At 38.2% G+C, this 17,311-nt stretch overlaps 1 protein-coding gene across 3 annotated transcripts in view; it reads left to right on the top strand.

Annotated features, from left to right (window-relative positions):
* The window catches only part of PCLO (piccolo presynaptic cytomatrix protein), a 329,242-nt gene that overhangs the window by 197,980 nt on the left and 113,951 nt on the right, over positions 1 to 17,311 (top strand). For all 3 annotated transcript variants that reach the window (XM_048300868.1, XM_048300870.1, XM_048300867.1), the window contains exons 9-10: positions 4,595 to 4,676; positions 17,113 to 17,238. In XM_048300868.1, coding sequence (XP_048156825.1) covers positions 4,595 to 4,676; positions 17,113 to 17,238 — 208 coding nt within the window. The remainder of the gene's footprint in view (positions 1 to 4,594; positions 4,677 to 17,112; positions 17,239 to 17,311) is intronic.

The following is a 17,311-nucleotide window of genomic DNA, read 5'->3' as shown; positions in this document are numbered from 1 at the left end:
GTCTTTTTAAGCCCTAAATGAATAATATAATCCTAAACTCATCATAATACTAATAAATTGTCATCAGTTCACTTAGGCAAAAGTTTTCTAATCACAAAAAGAAGGCAAGGGTTCTACACATGAACCCTTTTGAATGAAATCCCCTATTTCTAAACACCGAAAAAAATTATGTGCTCCTCTCTTCATTCATAGGTCACTAACATTCTCTTTAAATTTCAGTCAAGCCTTTTTAGGGGCACCTGAAGATTTAGATATTATGAAAAAATGGGTCATAAGGTAAGCATTGGGGCTAAAATGAGAAAATACCGTTTGTGACACTGATACAGAAGGCTACCTGAAATCTTCTGTTCCACATTTTTGAGGTCCATCTACTTCATTTTGATTGTTTCCCAACTAGCAAGGAGAATTTATTTTAAGTTGTAGTAAACTGTTTTCTGCTAGAGACTTGGTTGGCGGGGCATTTTGTGATTAAGATTCTCTGGAAATATGATGAGAAATGGGTCATTTCCAACTTCAGTGCAGCTGTTAAAATATGTAATCTAAAGAATGAATTGTTAGCCACCCCCTCACTGTAATTCACAAAGGAATTTAGCTGGCAGTGGCTCATTTCTTAGTCACTCAGAAATGTTTTTCTCTCTGCATGCCAGAATGACTTTTAGAGCAAAGGTCAGTGTTGAACTTACCTAATTGCAGAAGAAAATGCAACTGACTTTGCAATTTATTAATGAGCAGGAACGCTGTATTTGTTTTTATTCAGTGCACCTTTTGCAAGTTATCTCCATCACCAGGGATCTATCCTCTAGAAAAAACTTTCCGTCTTGAGGATTTCTAGAGAACTTGACACTTGTGCTCTGCACAGGGGGGATGTAGCAGTTCAAAGGGGCAGAATTACCACAGCTGGAGAAGTTCTTGGTGCCAGCTTGCACAGGCCTTGTGTGCTCATGCAAGTACCTGTGGTATTCAGAAATTAGGATGGATACTGCCTAACCCATCACCTTGAGCATCTACCATCTTGTTCCTGGATACCTGCCTCAGGTAGTTTCCCTTGAAAATGGTATTATCCCAGAGGACAGCAGCCAAGTGTAGCTGCTGAGAGTCACCTTATCAGGGCCTAACACTGGTGAAAGGGGAGATGCAGCAACATTTAAAACCAGGAGCTACCATGACTTTGGTGATCTGATCCAAAGACCAGTTGATACATTACAGGTGTGGCTATGGACTGAAATACTGAAATACACTTCATTAATTTTATTTCTAAAATATAGCACTAGAGAAATTTATTCTTCTTGATTATCCTCTCTACCTTATAACATTCCCTTTTATGAGGCTTCCCTAGTGTTTCTTTATCAGACAAAACACTTAAAGACAACTGTCCTGGGGCGATGTTATGAAGCCTCTTTATTCCTTAACCGTCCGCTTAATGCCCAAGGACACTGTTTCTTTAAGATGGACCTGGGGGACAGTGAGGCAAGGGGAGGGAAGGGAAAAAAGAACAGGAAAAAAAACAACTGAAGCTTTTCCCAGCTAGCTGGAACACAAACCCAAAAAGCCAGCACAGCGCTCCTGGCGCACTCCCTCCTGAGCCCCGCCGAGCCCTGGAGCCCCCGAGCCCGTTGGGTTCAGCCGTTCAACCGCCCCACACTCGGTCCCGTGGCCCCACCCCCGGGTCCATCTTAAAGAAACAGCATCCTTGGGCATTGAGCAGATGGTTAAGGAATAAAGCGGCTTCATAACGTCACCCCAGGACAGATGACAAATGGAAAATGAAGTGCATTTTTAAACTGATCTTCTGTAACAGTCTTAGAAAACCTCAGCACAATTATTTGCTATTCGTTCCATTTTTGGAGGGCCTTTGAGCTGACTAATAACATGAAACATATGAACAGAGCTTACATTTCCTGAGGAAGAGGATGATATGCCAGTGCTGAACTACAAGTCGAGTGTACTGAATGCTCCCAAAGAGGTGAGGAAGGATCTTCATGACAGGAACAGATGGCAGAAATCTCTGGGGTTTGTCGCAAATAAGTGGGATCAAGTCACTTTTGCCCTGTGACCTAAATCTGCGCTTAGGGACTTACATGTTCTCCAGCCATGAAGTGGAAGGATGGCCCATCTGCACCAGTTTGTATTTACACTGTTGTGGTTGTGTGGCTTCAGTGGGGTCCCTCTCTGTCTTCACTGGGGAAACTGGGGGAAGAGTCAGCTAGAAGGGACTCCTGGAATATATTCAGGTGAAGGGAAACCAACTGTAGTGGAAGTTAGAAGATGTGAACAATTGGAAACACAAAATAATTTGTGTTCTACAGGTTTTCAAATATTCTAGTAGATTTTCAGATAAATTTTCAGATGAATTTCAGAATAATTTGTGTATTACAGGTGTTCAAATATTGTCGTAAATTTCAGATAAATATGCTCACTAATGGTTAAAGCAAAACATCAAGACCAATATAACTGTTCTCGGTATTATCTATTTACAGCAACCACTGTTTTTTCCTATTTATTCTGCCACTTTCAGAAATATACTAGTCTGAAAGTAAAAGTCTAATGACATATTCCATTTAATTACTGATTCCCACCAACAATAAAAGAATAATATACCACCCTGGATGCTAATAAACTTCAATGGTTTTATTCAGACCTGTATGAATCACAAAGATTTATTCTTCTCATAAAATTCCAGAAGTGAAAGTAATAAGGAAGTAATAGTCTAAAGAAGGAGACAGTCTATATTTTCAGATGTATTTTTCAGCAGTCATGTACAATATGGAATTGAACATTCTTGGATTGTCATTTATTAAAAAAATGAAAGAAGATAGAGCAAGTAAAATAATATGAATGGAATTTTAAGAGCTGCAGTGTTCCTCAGTTAAATTGAATTGCTCCCACCAAAATGGATCCCAGCTAAGGATCTACTCAAATGTGTTCATACACTTCTTGTAAATGGCAATATTTCTTTTTTTTTATTTAATTCAAAATAAAATTAGATGCGTTCTTTCAGATTTTTTACAATTTTATGTAAGCTACATGTGACAAATGTATCACTTTTAGTGTTATATAAAACTTGCTGAATTTCTGACAGTGTCATGAAAAATATAACACTCTCCCTATCCATTAATGTGTGGAAGCCTCATGGAACTTTATTCACTTCTGGTAGTATTAGATTCTATGTTCTAACAAAATCCCATGATAAAATCAAACATCTGCCTGATCTCATGTTCTGATTTATTCTGGAGTACTTGTCCACTACCAAATCCATCATCTTCTTCATGTCTAACATTAATTACAGTCAATATTACTCTCACTGTGTTATGGGAGGATTTGAGCCTTCTAGATACAGCATCATTCACTGGATAAGAAATGGAATTACGACAACAGATGTATAAACTCTTCTGCTTACTGTGAGATTGAGTTAAGCAAGTCCCTTGACTTCTCTGTTTCTCTTCCCATCATTTATGTGTTCTATCCATTAACTTCATAAAGTCTTCAGGGCAGAAACTAGGTTTGAAGTGTTTGGCTCAGGAGGAGCTTAATCCCTTTAAAGACTACTTAAATATAAATAATAGTAATAAACTCTTGGCAAAAGGCTGCTGATACACTCAGGCTGCTGCATTGCCATGCTGAAAAGTGTTGTCCCCTTGGCTCCTTGAGGCTGCTTCCTAAAGTCCCATCCTGAAGCAGGCACAGTCATGCTCCCTCCTCTCAGTCTGGGTGCAGTGCCCAGGCTTGGAACCGACATGTCAGAGGCAGAGAAGTGATGGGTTCAGCTTTGATACCTAAAGACCAAAACTGCAGGCAAAGGGGCGCTGTAATGGCTGTGAGGGGAGTATTGCAACCAACACTCTGCAGAAGCATTTTGGTGTGGGCTTGGGACAATCATCCCTGGCAGGTGGGTCAGTTCCTGCAGCTTGGCCCTTCGTATGCCCAAACCATGGGGCAAGTGGGGTCTTTTCAAAAGGAAAATTGGCTCTTTAGAGTCTGTCGTAGGGTGCATTGCTCTCAGCTTTGACAAGGTCTAGGATCCATCCAGGTAAATGTTGTGCATTTTCATACAGAATGTAGTCCTGCAGGTTTTAGTTTGGGTCTTTCTGATGTTATCTCTCCCCATATCTTCCAAATGGCTTTTGGAATTTGAAGACAAGAGGTACATTGAACCATGTGATTTTGCTGAAACTAAAGCTGCAACTCATGGATAGTAACACATTAACATTTTGTTTAGGTGCCTAAGAAAAGAATTTTATAAAAAATAGAGGAATTATGTTTCATTTCATTCTTATCTTAATCATTGCTTGAATAGAGGGTTAAGGTTAAAAGAAACTACAGAAGAGAGGGAGCACCTTCTAGTCATTAGGAAAAATCAGAACTAAAGCTATGTTCAAAATTAATCTGGAGTTATGGAAGCAAATATTCATTACCCCGCAGAAGGAATTTGCAGTTTGACCAATGTCTTCAAACTTGGGGAATTTTTTGAATTATGAAGTTGTGATATTTCCCTGGATGAAATAAGTTTGTTAGCTTGTTTCTGTTTCAACTGTCTGAAATTATTGATGCAATAGTTGGTTTATCTTTTTATGACATGCATATTTGTGTTCCTTAGATAAATGGGAAGCCCCTGCAATACATTTTTCCTCATACAAGGCTCAAACTACTGAGAGACCCAAAGGACCACACAGTCTCAGGTAAAAAACTCTCTACCAGACATGATAATTAATTTGATTAGCATGAATTATACAAAAATTTTCCAGTATTAAAAATAGTTCCTGTGTCTATGCAGCAGGAAATTCAGTGGTCATTTTAAATCTTGCTCACTGGCTATAATAGAAAGCAGCAGTGCATAAAAAAGGTCACGACATCTGTTCAAGATATATAAGCTATACTGACGTTAAAAAGAGAGGAAAGTCTGTTGTGTTATCCATATGAACAGTCTGTTTTGCTGTTGCCTTTTATGTAACTCTATATTCTCTGCATGAGTTCTTATAAAATAAGCTTGTGTAGGTGTTCAACATGTACAGAAATGAGGATTTTATTCTTTCTGTCCTGGAACTCTACCCCCCCACAGAGGGGGTTAGCAGAACAATCAGATCCCATTTTTCTGTGATATCTTCATATGGAGACATTTATCACAGGACTTCAGATTTATTCTCTTTTTCTCTAACACTGACACAAATGTTCATGTAAGTCAGAGTCTGCTTGCCAAGGAGATGAAAGTGGCAGAGGTGATATTCATTCACCTCCCAGGCTGAGAGCTGGAACACTGTGTGATATTTTCGTGTATCAAACTGTAAAAGGCTGCCAGTTACAGCACCTGGCACAGGTAAGGACTGTCTGTCTGAGCTTTTGGAATTGCACTCTTCTAACATCTAATATTGATATGGAACTCAAAGTTATTTTAATACACTGTTTTTGTTCTTTCAGAGGTAGATGCTTTCAGCAGTTTTGTCGTGAAACCATCAGACTTTCTTTTAACTTGCTTAAGAAATTCTAACAGTGTGTGTCAAATTCTGTTTCTGCACAGAAGTAATTACCAACTGCCAACCCTGGTGTTCCCTCAAGCATTAAGTAGAAAGTGGCATGAACTTACTTAAATTGCTAAATACTGTTTTCACAGGGTTTCTGGCAGTAAAGTCTTGATAATTTCCATCCTCGGTATCCACCTCATATTTAGGGTGTTAAATGAATGTTCTGTATGTATTATGAGGTATTTTCTTGTTAGTCAGTGTAACACCCACTGATGATTTCAGGCTGCAGAAAGACCCCTCCACCCACACAGCACAGTCTGAAAGAAGCTGCCAGCTCTGCTATGTGTCAGCCTGTGCTGCTCCAGGCCCTCCCTGTCCACAGGAACTCCTTGGCATCCTTGTAGCGATCTTTGCCCTGCAGGCTGATGAGTAATGCTGTGATCCAAGCTGCTCTCTTACTCAAAAATAAGTGGAATTGTAACCACACAACTGTAAAGCTCATGATTTAGGGTTCCTATGTAAAGTTACTTACCCTCACACAGTGGGAAATGCCTATTCCAAACTCTCAACTACCTCTCATGCTGGCAATCACAGCTACACATTGTGTATCAGGGAAAACGCCTTGTGAGCAGTGATGGGCAAAAGGCATCTCATTTACTAATGCCCTGCACAAATGAGGTCACACAGGATCAAAAATTTACTCAGGGTCCTGCTAAGGTTATGTAGCCCACACTGGGATTGCTCACTGCTATAGCTATATAATACTGTGCTTAAATTCTCATTGCAGAAAGCAAGCTTGGCTCTGTCTACAAACCGCAGTCATACTTTTGATACATGCTTGGAGACCTGCACAGACATATTTCTGTATGATGTACGCATAGATTTCTCTACAAATACTTACAGGCTTAAATGCAAATTTTACAGAAAAGAGCCAAAGGTAGAATAGGGTAGCCCTGAAACAGAATTGGTGGTAGTTTTCATTCCTTATGCATCTTTGAAGTACCATAACTCCTTGACTATGTACCTCCCTTCCTTCCCTTCTCTCATGTGTCTGAATGATTTAAGTACATGAAAACTCTCTTCAAATGTGCAGTGCTTTATGCTTAGCCTTCAGCTTTCCAAATGACCTCTCCCAGAGATACACACATGGCTTTAAAAAAATTAATTTTGATTTAACATTATCTGCAAACTAATAGTAAGCATCTATGTTAATTAACCAGACAATAACTATTAACCAGAGGAAGACATAGAAGTCTATTATGCAGCAAAAGTTACTTTAAATTTTGGTAAATTAAGCAATAAATACTTTTATACCATCACAGCTATCTCACTACAAGAGTTTTGGATATTCATCAAGATTCCATGTTTGATTGCTTCATTGTCTGGTTTCTTTCTCTTTGTTTTTATTTCTTCCCTTTGTCTCTTTCTGCTCTCCCTTTCTCTCTGCCCTTCTTTCTTATGGAAAGTACCAAAATGAGGTGTTGACTCATTTTTTTGGCCTTTATACTTGTTGCATAAACACAGGAAAAGCGTATGTTAAAAACCACAACCATCAGTAAAGCTCACGTGGGGAGTCAGATCTTTCCAAGAGAACAGTCACTGTTAAAATCACCCTTTCAGTAGCATCTTCAGCTGAACTTTTGTGTTGCTGGATTCTTATAAACCAGCTGGCCTGTGGTCCTGGGTGACCACAACAGCATATGCACCATCTACTGTCTCCTATTTCCTCACAGTGTGTACAAAACATCCTCTGTCTTGGCTGTGCACAAAAGCCTCTCCTATGTGATCATTCCTGCACATGCAAGAGTTTCTTCTGATGTTTTAAATTACCTATGTGCAGTTTAGTGAGTTCTGCAGCAGGAGATGCCTGGGAAGGTGCCTGAGCCTGACAGGTTCTCCTCTCAGGGAATGAATGAACACATCTTCAGAATACAATTAGTGTATCTGATCTGGAGTGTGCACAGCAAGAGTTACGTAGGGAACTGTCCCAAACTGTACACAATTCCCACTTGGAGAATTCCTGTAACTGTTGACCAGCTGCTTTGCTGGGAAACTGGCCAGTGCTTCAGCCCATTATCTCATCTCACTGGAGTTCTTGGGCCAGCCTGGCATTTAATGATTCGGTGTGCTGGGTCAGCCCAGATAACCAAATCTACCACAGCAGCTGTTACTGTAGGACAAACTTGAATTTCATCCTAATAGCACCATTATAATTTGAATTCCACAGGTCTCATGACAATCTTACCACAGTAGAACTTACTGCCTGTTATGAATCCAAAAATTGTCACACTCTAAATATCAATAATAAGAGTAGTCCCAAATATTTTAAAATTCAGACTTTTTCACTACATATTATGTGCACATGCATTTGCTTTATTTGCTTTCCTGGTTAATGAAAGCTGACTGTGAGGTACAGATGCCTTTGATGCCTCTTACATAACCTGGCATAATTTTGCACACAGAAGCATATAATGTGAATTTTGGCATGTGAATGAGGTGTTTAAGGATTGAGGAACAGAGCCAGAATTGTGATGGCAAGAGAATAACAGTGTTGAATGAAAAATAAATGTATACTTGCTCACTGGCCTCTCTCTTGAAGGTTCTTGTTTCTTTATCATACACCATAATCTAGAGCACACAGATCTACTTTTCAAGATACGCAGTGTCCCCTCCTCAGACAATGCTGGGAGGTGTGAAGAAATTTCCAAGAATTTACTCTTCAAGGACTGATTAATAATTTGCAAAAAAAAAAAAAAAAAAAAAAAAAAAAAAAAGAATTGGCATCATGGTTATGCTGAGGTTCCAAAGCAATGACAGCAGCGATCAGTGAATGATAATACAGCAGTGTTTAACACTCCAGAAACTCATTGTTTTCACTGAGAGTTCCTTGTTCCTTTTGGATCCTTTAGCAGAGCAGCATAAGTGCTGTTTTATACTGCCAGAATTTTCTCTTCTGTTTTTTATCACATCATTGTTATATTTGAAAAAGTGAATTGAGGATATGGCTATTGAAGGTAATGAAAGCACTGGCAATACCTTTGGAAATGTTGCAAAGATAACTTTCATTGTGTTATTCCTGATCAGGAAGCTGTTTAGACACTCGGGGGGGAAATCCAACAAGGCAGACACATCTTAGTACGTCTGTAGGTACAATGAGTGAACTTAGTCAAAGGTAATTTTTACTCCTTTACCTCACATAGGCTGAGTCAGAAGTAATTTTTCCTTTTTGAAAGGAGGCATGTACTGTGTTTCCAGGAAAAAAAAAAATGTACCTTTGAGCAGCCAGACTGTCCGTGAACATCCTCTTCAATTCTGGTGAAAAAAAAAAAAAAAAAAAGAAAAAAAGAAAGAGGCAGAGAAACAATTCAGAAAAATCTGCAAACTGTGTAGTGGAGTAAAGAAATGAATTAGATGGTGGGCAGAAGACTGCATCCCTAATCTCCACATCAGCAGTGATGTCAGTGAAACTGCAAGGAGAATGACAGGGTAGCTGTAATGCTGTACACACGTCAGACATGCCTCATGCTCTCCGTAAGGATTGCTAATTCCTGCAAACAACACTACACTTCTGCAGTGTGCCAGCTCATGCACAGATAGAGAGGAAGGGAATTCAGAGAGTTTTCCTGTATCAAGACCTCACTGCTATAGTTAGTCTCTAAATAAACAACCCTATATATTTAGGATTATTTCACCTGCAAGTTCAGCAAAATTAGTTCTTACAGCAAAATACTAAAGTGCAATGAATATGTGATTACTATTCAATTAAAACCATGTTAAATATAGTCACAGCCTGTGTTCAATGTGAGAAGTCAGAGAGTGAGAACTGGAATCCACCTCCTGTCCTCATATTCTTAGAGGATTACTTATCCTACTTCTTTCATTTAATGTTGTGAAGAACTGAGATAATACTTTGCACAAAAAAGCAATACCCTCCTCTAGCATTCCCTTGTCACTGGGGAAGGACTTAATCCCTAATTAATGGCCTTCATTCCCTCAAACACTCACTCCTTAGCAGAGACATGGCACAGAAGTTAAAACCCATAAACAGAAAGAGACTGAGCTGTTACAGTCAGGCTACATCAGAGATTTTCCTGGGAAGTCACACAGTTGTAAATGAGGGTAGGACTGGAAATAAAAGGAAAGAGAGATGCCTGGTTTTGTCTTAACATCAATTTTAGAAAGAACTCAGTACCACTGAACTTTCTAAATAAAACCAAACAAAAAACCAAACAAATTCTTTTGTGTGTTAGAAACACTTTGTAGAGATACAGACCATATATTCCATATTTATGTTTCTTGTCTCCAAATTATTTTAATTTGGAAACCACTAGTGTGTGTATTTAAAATATTTTCCATGAAATCTTTTTGGCAACTCAGTTGTTTATGCATTTTTCAGTATATGAACATTTGTTGAAGATGTTGAGTGGAGGTAATTGAGAGAGGGCAATATGTCTGCTGGCTATAAAGGTGCAATTTGCTTTCATAGCTGTCATGCAGAAAAGGCTGCAGAAACAGATCACTGCAATGCTGAATGTTAGAGTTCAGTCAGGCCCCCGGATTTCCATGGAGGTTCAGCTGTCAGTCAGTGGCATCTATCGAGCCACTGGTGTCTATCAGTAAACACAGATGAAACTCAGTGCCTGCAAGGGATTTTATAGATTTAAAGCTACAGTCTACCACAGATGACAGCACAGGTTCTGATGTGACAGGTCATCCAAAAAGAAGAGACCTTTATCTTATTTTCAAGTAGGTGTAATAAATGCTTCAAGATGCTAACTCATAAAACACTTTATAATCCTTCAGGATGATAATCAGTGAATCAGATCATCAGCATGAAACAGATTTGCAGCTGATATAAATCAATTCTGTGCTATTAAAACAACTGCAATATATCTGAATTTCATCAGCTCATGATTTGACTTCATGTGTGTTTTATGCCTTAATTACCAATGGCCAAGAAATGCAACAGCTGTACAATCATGTTTCTAGGAAACAACTTCATTTAAGCTAATTTTTTTAGAAGCACCAAAACAATTCTCCTGAGGACAATCTTGAAAATACTGTACCTATATAGACAACCAGCCTCTGATATGGATCATCATATTATGTATTCCCGAGAATTGCATAAGAATAACAATGCACATAAAAATTTAGGCTGGATTTTATTATATACATTATTTTTCCTGCTGTTTTTCAAGTTCCTGTGTTAACTTGGTTTTGTTTGCTTTTTCATGTTTCCTTTATCTCTGTTCTCCAGACTTTAGAGATTGCTTTATCACAACTACAATGTCTAAATATATAGCTTGCATTTCTTCATGGTAGTTTTAACTCTGACCAGTCCAAGAGAAGTCATTGATGTTTTTTTCTGTGTTTGAGCCTTCTGTTCCATACAGACAATGGAACAGGGTGTAAAATTGTTCCAGCAGATAGGGGCCTACCAGCACCCAGCACATGTCTGGTCTAGATAAGGCTGGAGGAGGAATGACGAGATAATGTCTAGTAAATGAACGCAGGAGAAAGGTATGTTCTGTCTCCATTCACAGCCAAATAGTATTGAAAGGCTTCATATTGTTTGATTTGATGGATATGTTCTCATTGCTATAACATGGTACATTGGCACATTACAAAATCTTTTGTACCTAATGTCTCAGTTTAATGCTTTCTCCGTGTGCATTCTCTACTATTGGACCTCCCTGCCCAAAAAAAGATCACCTTTGTGCTTCCTTGCCATAATTCGCCATTCTGGTTTTGTTCTGGTTTGGGGGATTTTTTATATTATTAAAAAGTGATGAAAAACATATTTGGACAAGTCTGTGCATTGGCTCCTGGATCTGAAACACAACACATAATCTCTATTTTGAGATTTAAGCATATCTCCCATTTCAAACTACTCAGAGATAGGTGTTGTAGCCCTGCATTTAAGCCCATTTCATTTTTTCCCATTTTACTTCTGTATAGTTTCAACTTCAAAGCACACAATATTCCAAGGTGTTAAAATGACCATGGGTTTACAGAAATAGTGAGTTTCAGCTACCATCTTGAAGGGTATACTTTTAGGCTCTTAGAAATTGAAATCAGTAGCATTTTTTAAATATCTTTCTTAAAAGTTTGGTCACCTAAAAGTCTATTAAATATTCATAGAGCTCTATTTCTAACTGTGACAAAAGCAAGATTGCTGCTGACGCTCATACTTACAGTTTCCTAGGCCAATTCACACAAACACGTGTGATTACTGAAAATCTGTTGTACATTCTAGTTGCTTCTTTTCTGTCCTTGCTCATATAATTCGACAGACAAATGGTTTCATACTTTCAAATATAAGCCCAGAGGAAATATTTGCTTGAGTTAACACATGAACAATGTTTGCACAGAGCTTCTGGGTCACATGGCAGCATTCTCCTGCATGTGTTGAAGTTGTTGCTGCTGCATAGGACCTATATGATGACTAAACATAATCAATCCTTGCCTTTGCTGCTGGAATGCTATTTACTTTCATGAGCAAAAACACCCCTGGAAAATTAATTTTCACTTTTGTGTAAAATCAGGACCACCAACACCAGCAAAAGCCTGCTGGGCCTTGAGTTGTTCAGTTTTCCTCTGCTTTTTTTTTCTTTCTTTCCTTTAACCTTTACCTTATGTAAGGGTTATCAGCGTTTGTTTGGAAGGGCAAGTCTAGTAATTGCTTTGATGCTGAAATAGTTCCAGGAAGTCTAGGCTGTTCATACTCTAATGGCTATAATGGAGCTGCTCAGCAAAGCAGTGAAAAGATGGTAAGAATCCATGATCTTCCCTGTGACCTGAGAGCACCAGCAACAGATTGGCAACAGTCTGATCTTTATTATCTCCATAAGGGAAAAAAAAGACTAAACTGTAATTGCAGAGCTCAGGTTATAGCCAGCATATTCCAGCAAAGTAAATTACAGTCTTTCTGCTTGTTGCTACTGTGACACAATGAAGTATAAAAGGAGATAGGATTTCATAGTGTCTGAGACACATCAAGCTACAGAAGTTCAGAATAAATAAATCTAAAGGAACAGAAAGTACCTCATGGTGGAAATAAGGAGAAAAGAGTGACGAATTTTGAAAACACATTTACAGTGATGCTTGCCAGGTCACCAGTGACAGAATTTAGTAGTGTCAGGTTGTTGGTTACTGATCATATATAATTTTTATATGTGTATATATGTGTAAAATATATATGTATATGTATACATATAATGAATATACTTCACTGAAACAGGGTGTGGTGTGTAGAAGGGTATGAAATGACAAGTGAAATGTCCCTTTGAAAGTCACAGAGTTGGTTAATTGCTAAAAATCAGAAAAGACCATTCAATATTTTTCGTTCAAGTATGGATTTCTCACAAAAATAACTCTGCAGTTATTAAGCACTTGAAATCTTTGCTAGAATAGAATAGAATAGAATGCAATACAAAATACAGTATTTCAGACAGAAGGTACCTACAAAAATCTTACAGTCCAGCTACTGACCAATTCAGGGTGGAACAAAAATAAAAGCATGCAGTTGAAGGCACAGTTCAAAAGCCTCTTAAACCCTGACAGGCTTTGACCACCTTTCAAGGAAGCCTGTTCCAGTCTTTGACCACCTTCTCAGTCTAAACCTCCCCTGGTACAGCTTTGAATTATTCCCACAAGTTGTATTACTGGATACCAGGGAAAGAATGCATCAGTTCCCTCGCCACTTTCCTGCCTCGGGAAGCTGTAGAGAGCAGTGAGGTTGCCTCTCACAGCCTTTTCTCCAAACCTGACAAACCCAAAGTCCTCAGACACTCCTCACAGGACATTCCTTCCAGCCCTTTCACCAGCATTGTTGCCCTCCTTTGGACACATTCAAGGACCTTGACAATCCTTCTCAAATCGTGGGGCCCAGACCTGTACGTGGTACTCAAGGTGAGGCTGCTCCAATGCTGAACACAGCAGGACAATCACCTTTTTTGATTGGCTGGTGATGCTGCATTTGATGCCACCCAGGACAGGGTTTGTCCCCTTAGCTGACACTGCTGACTCACATCAAACTGCTGCTGACCAGCACCCCCAGATCCCTCTCTGATTTACAGACATTGCTCTACCCACTTATACTTGTGCCCAGTGTCATAGGTACAGGATCCAGCATCTCCACCTGTTAAATTTCATCCATTAATCATAGCCCAATGATCCAATCTGCCCAGATTCCTCTGAAAGGCCTTTTGTTAATCAAGAGAGTCAACGGCACTTCCCAGTTTTTGTCATGTGCAAATGTGCTAATGGTGCATTCAACTCCTGCATCCAGACTTTTGACACACATTGAACAAACCTGGCCCTAGAACTGATCCCTGAGGAGCACTGCTGGTGTCCGGTCCCCAACCAGATGTCATTCCATTCACTACAACCCTTTCAGCTCTGCCCTTCAGCCAGTTCTTCCCCAAGAACAGTGTGAACCCACTCATCCCACAGCTGGACAGCTCATCCATAAGGATGCTGTGAGAGCCAGCATCAAAAGGCGTAGTAAAATCCAGAAAAACTGCATCCAGCACCTTCCTGTCAGCCACTGGGCAGGTGACCTAAAGCTTCAAAGTCTGATTGTTCATATGTTCAGCTGTATAAATCAGTGGCATACAAGCTAACTGTAGTGATTTAGTATCAATTTTTTTGTTTGTTTATCAAATTATAAAAGCAATTTAGTTGCATTATCAACCTTGTCAAAGTTTAGCATTATATTATTTATTATATCTTTTAATATATATATTTTGGTTTGGGGGGGGTGAGGTTTTGGGTTTTTTTTTTTAGCTTAGCATGCTCCATCTTAAAGCTTTAGTTAAGACTAGATGGCAGAGTAGGATCACAGCCTTGGGAGATCAGTAAAAACAGTTTTAATTAATTACCAGTCTTCTCACTTTGAAGCACCCTAAAAAGGATTGCATCTTAGATGTGTAAAATTCTCTTTGAAGAGATGTTTTCCTGAAGATATTTTCCATGGAAATCAATACTCATAATTCAGAAAGGTGCCCTCTCTTATTCAAATCACAGTGATTTGCTTTCTGATGGTTAACTGGTCCTGTGTCTTGTAAAGAAAACAGTAGTTCATTAATCTGAAAACTTAATGAGAAAGATGAATGTCTGGTTATATCAAAATAGCCTGAGAGATGGAAATTAAGACTCAAAAACTGAAAAAAAAAATCCAACAAAAACAAGGGGAAAAGAGATCTGAGAAAACATATGATGGGTATTCTTAAACTATCTGCATTCAAGGTTATAAACTGGGCAATGTCATTCCAAACAGAAGTAGTAAGCTCAATATTTTCAATAGATAAAGTATAAATAGGCTTGAAATTCCATCTTCACATGAGAAAATACAGCAAGACCCAAGCAATATTACTTTGTCAGCCAGAACAGAGCACTTAGAGCTCATTGGGTGAAAAGTAGCTCATTCGTTCTGACTACCAGGAATGAATGTTCTGTAGTTAACCTTAATTTAAATTTAAATTGTGATTTAAATATTTTTCTAGTAGTGTTTTTCCAGCAAACACACATATACACGCACACACCAATTCCTGTGATTGTCCCTTAGCAAGCATACCTCTGCTTAATACATTATGTCAGTCATACATTTGGCTCTAAAACCTGCAAGCATAAAACTAAAAGCCCTTTCAAAGTGTCTAGGAATAAAATTCTTCATATATTAGCATGGAAAATATTTTATTAGCAGTAATACGGAAAAAAACCCTGCAAAAACTAAACAAATATGTCAGCCAAGGTTTTCTGTTCCCTAGCATAGGTATCCATGTGAATGCCTCTGAAATCAAGTGTAGATTCATTTATGTGGCAAACTACTTCTCTGCCATTCTGTCACAAATAGGCTATGAGAGGTAGAGATTCTAGTACTGTGTATCATGATAAAACCCTGACTCCAAGGAGTTCCTCCCCTCTGATGAAAAGCAGCCAGTCCTACAGATATATTAAAAATTCCACGTGTTGACTGTGTGAGTTAAGAGTAAGATACTGTGTCCTTGCTTGTGTGTGCTGTATACTAAAAATAGTTTGTTGGATTTACTGAACTTAATAGTTCCCAGTTGTGAGCTTCAGATCTATAAAAATATTAATGACTCTTTCCATACTGCTTGGTCAGAAGTTCTCTGTGCAGAGCAGCCCACGTGAATTTCTAAGTCCTCAGAATGGACTTATGTTTAAATGCTTTTATAGGTGTACACATTCACTTTATGCAATGAGGTACTTACTTTTTAAAAACTGTGTTTTCTAATTTTTTTAAAAGACATTTAGACTCATCCATAGTATGGGAGTTTTGCTTTCCCTACCATGTTATGAAAAATAAACTTTACCAGTAGAAAATTTCAAATTTGCAGTGAAATAAGGTAATTAACCTGAAATATTAATACAGTTTGTTCCAATTAAACTGAAAACTCATTCTCCTCAAAAAAATATATTTGGAAAATGTCTAATTATGAGGAAAGCTGAGTCAAAAAGGATATAGATTTAGCTAAACTGGGATAGAAAAACTAGTGGAAACTTTTTTGGTCAGAAACACAATGTGGTAATCTTGCTTCTGAGACAAACTCAGGGCTGACTTACAAAACACTAATAGCATTATGAGGAAAGGCCTTAATCTAAAAAGATAAAGCTTTGCAAAGAGGTGGTGTGGTGACTTTCCTACATCTGATTAGTCTAATCACTCAGCAGGTTTGGCTTATGAAATTAATGAATTGAAAAATAATGATTAAGACATTACAGTAAAGTTGGGTAAATCAGCCTTTATATTCCCAGATCAAAGTGTGAATCATCTCATATGGAATTTTCTTCAAAGAAAAAAAATGTTTCACTAGTATAGGAAGTTGTTTTTAAAAAAAAAAAAAAAAGCAAGATAGCATGAAAAGAATGGCAGTGCATAAGATTGGCTTTATGAGACTATATTTTATTCTCATTATTTTGTACATAAGGGAGGTTAGTGATCTGCTTCTCTCCAGCTAAAATAATGAGTGGTAACAATGTTTTTATCTCTGTACTTTTTCAAAAGGGAGAAAATATGTGGTTTAATGATACTTTACACAGAATTATTTTATGCTTTTCCAATTCTTAATTTGCACATCCTTTCATGTAGAAGATGTCAATTAAAAGCAAATATTTAAGAAAAATAGTAACATCTGCCAAGTACAGGTTCATGTAAATGTACATGCTTTGCTGCGCAAAAGAGCAAGCTTGAGGATCTCTGTCAATGTATCCATAATTATGTGATTCTAAAAGCTCAACTATTATAATTTCTCAGCTAAATTTCATGCATGTTGTAGGCATATGATAAAACTTTCCTTTGAATCCACACTTCACATGGATTTCTAGCAATTTAATTCAATTTATTAATACTGCAAGTAGATTGTCAGAAGAAGATAGGATTAGCTTCAATGTAATTTTTAGTGACTCAGTTGTTTGTGTTATGTCAGTCATACAGTAGCTGTTCAAGAAGATCTTCTCAAGTCTTTAGAAGAGCAACAGATTTGAGTGCAGATAACCCTGATCTTACAATCACAGCCAGAAGTTATTTGGGACATTTTCAGTAACCTCTGATTACTTGTTCTCTTCCTTTCTTTCCAGTGAATTATTCATTGCTTCATCTCTGTTTAAAGTTTTTGCTTTCTTTTGATCACAGGCAATGGACTGGGAATCCGAGTTGTAGGTGGGAAAGAAATTCCAGGCAGCAGTGGGGAAATTGGAGCTTACATTGCCAAGATCTTGCCTGGGGGCAATGCAGAGCAGACGGGGAAGCTTATAGAAGGTAAGATAAATGCATTATTAAAAAATGGAACCGTGGGACGGCTGGGAGTTTGTTAGAATTACTTGTAACACAC

The sequence above is a fragment of the Corvus hawaiiensis genome, chromosome 4 (assembly GCF_020740725.1).
Source record: "Corvus hawaiiensis isolate bCorHaw1 chromosome 4, bCorHaw1.pri.cur, whole genome shotgun sequence".
Classification (NCBI taxonomy): Eukaryota; Metazoa; Chordata; class Aves; order Passeriformes; family Corvidae; genus Corvus; species Corvus hawaiiensis.
The sequence above is the reverse complement of the archived record's forward strand: the minus strand, read 5'-3'. Positions and strand labels throughout refer to the sequence as shown.